Source organism: Rhagoletis zephyria, unplaced genomic scaffold (assembly GCF_001687245.7).
Source record: "Rhagoletis zephyria isolate East Lansing unplaced genomic scaffold, Rhagoletis_zephyria_1.1 Rzeph_scaffold_03185, whole genome shotgun sequence".
NCBI classification, from domain to species: domain Eukaryota; kingdom Metazoa; phylum Arthropoda; class Insecta; order Diptera; family Tephritidae; genus Rhagoletis; species Rhagoletis zephyria.
The window spans coordinates 51,050-56,696 of NW_016160268.1; the positions used below are offsets into that span (position 1 = coordinate 51,050).

General features: G+C 35.7%; 1 protein-coding gene and 1 long non-coding RNA gene across 3 annotated transcripts; both read right to left on the reverse strand.

Annotated features, from left to right (window-relative positions):
• Positions 1 to 210: 210 nt before the first annotated feature.
• On the reverse strand, positions 211 to 2,748 carry LOC108368559 (metallophosphoesterase domain-containing protein 1). Of its 2 annotated transcripts, XM_017623434.1 has the most exons (5): positions 2,730 to 2,748; positions 2,561 to 2,600; positions 2,442 to 2,499; positions 1,892 to 2,357; positions 211 to 788 (listed from the first exon to the last, which is right to left on the reverse strand). In XM_017623434.1, the coding sequence occupies exons 4-5, from the start codon at positions 2,263 to 2,265 to the stop codon at positions 260 to 262; spliced, it is 903 nt and encodes a 300-aa protein (XP_017478923.1). In that variant the 5' UTR covers positions 2,266 to 2,357; positions 2,442 to 2,499; positions 2,561 to 2,600; positions 2,730 to 2,748; the 3' UTR covers positions 211 to 259. The 2 variants fall into 2 exon arrangements, with proteins under 2 accessions (XP_017478923.1, XP_017478924.1); XM_017623435.1 differs by lacking the exons at positions 2,561 to 2,600; positions 2,730 to 2,748 and having other exon boundaries at positions 1,892 to 2,326; positions 2,442 to 2,462.
• LOC108368562 (uncharacterized) lies at positions 867 to 1,526 on the reverse strand. Its single transcript, XR_001848393.1, has 3 exons — positions 1,275 to 1,526; positions 1,045 to 1,211; positions 867 to 993 (listed from the first exon to the last, which is right to left on the reverse strand). It is a non-coding gene; the product is annotated as an uncharacterized LOC108368562 (long non-coding RNA).
• Positions 2,749 to 5,647: the final 2,899 nt, after the last annotated feature.

Below are 5,647 nucleotides of genomic sequence, written 5' to 3' on the forward strand. Positions count from 1 at the left end.
CCCCCCCATAGCCACCTTTTTTTTGTACGCGGGGGATGCCAAACTAAAATTTTCCCAATTTTACTTTTATTATATATTGCAATACATAATTTAAATGTATATACGTGAATGTATATAGGTCAAATGACTGTAATAAATAAATAAATAAATATTGCATTTTAAATGCAGCAATAACGCTGCATAAGGTCCAGCAAGTTAAGAACCGATTTATAATGTGGAACGAGTATGCTAGTTTATTACAAAACCTTTAGTTATTGAATCATGCGCTAAGTGCGCAAACTGGTAAGGAAACGTCAAATACAATAGGTGGATTCTTAGGTATATAGTTGATATCACAAGTTGATGCATTCACGTATATAGTGTTTCCGTCTGAAGTAATTCCATAACCTTCATGAATATGACCAAAAACATGATATTTGGGTTTAACACGTTTCTGAACTGTGTTTAACAATTCAACGCAGCCGGCATGTATGCCAGAGCAACACAAATCTCCATGACCGACTGGAGGCGTATGAGTCACTAATATATCTACATTATCGGGTATAAGATTCCATTTGGTTAAGCACGCTTCACCTCGGGGCAAGTTAAATGCCCATTTGCAAAACTCTGGTTGCCAAGGAGTACCATATATACGAATTCCCATAACATTAATTAACTGGTCCTCCAAATAAGTACAATGGGATAAGACTTCCTGAATATTTTTTGCTTGCAAAGCGCTTTCAATGTCCTCTCTACGATTCCCCAACATCGGCATATTTTCAAGACTCAAGCGTCCGGTGTGTTTTGTCCTATCCATATTTAAAGAAATACAAATTACTATACATACATATTATATTAGGTTATTTAGGTTAAATAATATATCGTCGTTTAAAGAACAAAACCGCGTATCGTCGTTCTGCAAAACCGCGTAACTGACATTTTTTGCCAAAAATTGGATTTGCTCAAACAAGCTCTTAGCTCAATCCTCTTCCAATCGTCCAGAAATATACCAGCCTGAAATGCGATTGCTTTATAAACGATATTTAAGCAAAAAACAAAACCGACTTCAATTCTCATATAAAAATACATATAAATATATTTATACATATTTCATGATCCAATGATCGGATCTAAGCCAGATTATTATGGGACCAGCTTTGAGACACTACCTTTCCGATGCAAATTGCAGAGTTATCGAAATCGGTTGACGTGGTCCAAAGTTATGCGGTAACCTACATAAAAAAATAAATAAAAAATAAAAACTAAATAAAAAAATAAAAAAGATTCCGACGAACCTTCTTTAGAACTCTGTTAAAAAGAGAACTATTTTGGGTAAAAGTGCACTTTAGCGGAACCAGGCGTCCAACTCCTTTTTGCGTAGGCGGCCTTCGGGATTATAACCCTCAGGCAGTAGATTCTCCTTACTGTGTTGCCAAAGAAGGGGGGCTGAACACCTTTTGCAGAGAACACCTTTCTGCGTAGGCGGGCTTCGGCAGCACTTAGGGATTATAACCCTCAGGCAGTAGAATTCTCCTTTCTGTGTTGCCAAAGAAGGGGGGCCGAACACCTATTGCAGAGAATAACTTTCATTTAATCCATTTATTTGCATCAAATTCATCAAAACATGGTGCGAAAAGTGCAGTGCGTGTTTTTTGTGAATAACTGTTAAATTAATTAAAAATCTTAATTATCCCACTGGATTGTGCGAGTTAAAACGCGTCGATTGATACCACTCTCAACTTGTTCCGTCCATTTTGACATGGTTCCCGTAAAGTGCACTACTAATCTATTTTGAAATGTGAGTGTTTTTACTCTCTAGAAAATAATTTATGCAACCTCACATACGCGGTTTTGCATTTTGTTGATACGCGGTTTTGTACTGTAAACGACGATATAGGTGTAATAGACATACCGACTATTATGGGATCCGTCAAGGAATTCTGTAAAGTTTTTGTCAAAACTTAGCTCGTGATTCCCCGCTATGACTAATTTATGTTTATGAGGAAGTGTAGCAATCCAGTTATTAAATTCAATAACTTCTTGAAGTCGACCACATTTAGTGAAGTCACCGGCATGAATAAATATATCGCCATTTGGTATATCAAACTTCAAATAAGAAGTTAAAGAATGTGTATCACTCATACACACGACACGGACCTTTCTGGAATCCTTTTCTGCTAGCGGTCGACTTAATGATATTTTAACAACACGTTGAAATTTTGAAATCTCTTTCCATGCTGCCGTCGGATCGTGTGATAACGGGTGAACAGTTATTCGATTCTCCATTACTCCTTTTACGAAGGCCCTAAAGTAGCAGGCCAAATAAAGCGCCGTCTACCCTAGAAATCTTCCAAATACATTCCACCTTAGGAGCAAACCTTTCAAGAATTAATTTCTAAATTAATGGATCCGCTTTGCTGTTTGATTATTAAGGTTGCTCCCTTATTTTAAGAAAAACTTACTTGGTGACACATGCGACGAACTAGTGGTCCGTGTATGATCTAGAGAGCATCAAGCTGCCTCATTGTCCTTTTTTCAGGACAGTTTTANTCCGTGTATGATCTAGAGAGCATCAAGCTGCCTCATTGTCCTTTTTTCAGAGCCTATAACTCTATGGGCTGAGGGTCAATTCCCGTTCTGCGTTATCGTGAAATGAAGTGAAAAGTATAAAAATAACACCGAAATAAATGCGGTGTGAAGGTGTTATTTTTATCACTGCACGATAACGCAGAACGGGAATTGACCCTCTGGTTTCTCCAACTCAACTTATTTTAGCCAATTTTTTAGACTTAGTCAAGAATAAGCTGTGTAAAAAAAGTAGGCTAACTTTCGACTTAAAGCTCAGTTATGCAAGACTTAAGACTTGACTTGACTTGAAAATTGTGTATCTGGCAAATGAGCAGCGCGTTACCCAAAAAAACAACTTCACTTAGAAACTTGGAGAACTATAGATTTTTGATTTCTAAGTGCAAAGAGAGCCCTGAGAGAGTCATGCTGCCATTTCATTTTTTAAAAAAATCCCTACAAATATGCCACATAAAAAAATTTTTTTGTATAAATGTAATTCATCTGGCAAACGAAAAACAAACTTTCAAATAAAGACAGAAAATATAATAAAAGAAATCACAATTCGATACGCGTAAACATGATAAAAACATAACAAGGTAAAACCATTGAGAGGCAGTCTGACGTTTGCCAACAATATAATTTTAAAATCAAAACTCAAACTCACACACACAATCTCATTTTCAATCTCAAACAACAACAATTGTGAACAATTTAATTTTTTTATTTTCAGTTTTATGATTTTAAAATGTTGGCAAACGTCAGAAAAAAATCATGGCCGATGAAATGAGAGAATGAATTTACCTTGTAATGTTTTTATCATGCGCGTAAATACATTTTTTTTACTGGTAATTTTGTATTCATTCTGGTGTAAAGTCAAATTAAACGTTTGCAATTTAGGTGTACAAATACAAGTGCTGATATTGAAAAGAAAAAGAAAAGGTAATNAAAGGTGTGGATAATAGTGAATGGTGGTATTTTAAAACAAAAGCGAATTTGATTTAATTATTTAATTTAAACAAGCTTATTTACATCGAATATAACCCCCGATTGTTATTGAAAATAAATATTTCTATGTATATACCAAACTTGCGTACGTCAGATGGCGCATAACTCGAGAATGGATGGAGGATGGTCCACTTTCAGCTTTTTTTTTGTTGTATTTGTTTGCCAGATGATGGATATGAAGAAGCTATTTGTTTGTGGAAAATATGCAGTATTTATTAAACAAAAAAAAAACGGCACATATAAAAATTTGGAGCTTACGTTTCCTTCGCGGATATGGCTCGATTGTTTCGAATATGGTAATTCGAATTCTTTGATGTCGCACTTTTAATATTCTGGGGAGACTATACAACTGTCAGAATATTAACCATTCGCCGGGTTGCCCGAAAAAAAATTTAATGATTAAAAATATCAAAATATAAAAAAATATAAAAATATTCGCCATAAAAAGGCGTTTGCATTGTTCAACTTTGCATTCTACTTTCAACTAATCGCTTTCAACAAAGTTGGTCGCCAGCCAACATTCGCCTCGTGCGTAAACCTTTTAAGTGTGCAATTACATACATCGTGCCATTGACTAAACCGAACTGTCGTGTGACGATTGGGCCTATGGATGCGGTTTGGCAATGTTATATTGCGTCAAAGCCTCATTCGGAGACACCAGGATACCTTCGTTGGCTCATTTACCAAAACCATTGCATGCTTTACTTTACAGCGACTTGGCAGAATCAAGAGGTCTCCACGAATATCGACAAATATATTTCGGCATTTAAGGGAATTTCGTTTTTTTAGCCTACATTGAATTTCTGTAGTCCAACGATGCTCAACCATTTTGTCTTGTTGGCGCCAGCGAATGAAGAACAAACATTTCTTCAAATTTAATAAGTAAAAATTTCACTACTAACAATTTAAAAATGTTCTTAAAACTTGCAAAGATATTTGGAAAAGAAATATCACTGTTTTTGTTTTTAGGAGTATGGTGGGAGTGTCATTGATAAAATTAGAGCGAGAGAAAGTTTTTCTTACAAAACCTTTCATTATTGAATCATGGGTAATAGGTGACACGACGAGTAATCGTTTCTAAGTTTCTAGGTAAGTCAAGTCAAGTCTAAGTCTTGCATAACCCAGCTTTTAAGTCCAAAAACTGGCTAAACTAAGTTAAAGCTCTGGTAAAATCATGAAGTGTCAAGCAATCACTGGTTGACGTTTTTACAGGAAAAATGGTCTTTTTGTTCCCGTACTTTTTGTTGTTACTCACTTTTTACTCTCACTTCAGAGTAATTTTGCTGTTTGACAGTTTTACAGGATTTTTCACGAAAAGTATCGGATCAGAGCTTAAGTTGAGACGGTGAAACCAGCCGTCTTTTCGGCGAGTGGTGTTTTTATATACACCCGTTTGCTGTAATCCGAAAGTTCGTAGTTACGAATTCGTGGCTCGGCTCCGAAAATTCAAAAATTGCGTTGCCAACTAAAATAGTGAAATGCGCAGTCCTTAATCAGCAGCATACCAATTCTACGATTCGTAGCAAAACCGAAACTACGACGAATTACAGAATAGGGGTGATAGATTTTTGTATATTGTGAGTTTTGCACCTCTAAACTATCGATGGCACTATCGATAGTATCGATGTTTTTTTATTTTTTGAACAAATGCAGTTGGGCTCCAAATCTCAAAAAAAAAATAAAACTATATTGGAATCGATAGAGATGATTGAGCTGAGTATAACGGTATACTTCTTTTTTTGGGCAAACAACAACAACAAAAATTATCAATGGTTAAAGTTCAAAATAAGCAATTTTTGAAATCAAGATTTCTTAAAAACGGATGGATGGATCTTGATCTCTTTTAATAGGAAATTTGATTCCCTTTAATTTGGTGTACGTACCTTATATATATGTTGTATAGTTCTTACAAAAATTGAATGAATGTAATATAATTATAAAAAAACACCTTTTGCGGAGAACACCTTTCTGCGTAGGCGGCCTTCGGCCGCACTTAGGGATTATAACCCTCACTACGTAGAATTATTTTTCTGTGTTGCGAAGAAAAGGCACTGAACACCTTTTGCAGAGAACACCTTTCTGCGTAGGCGGCCTG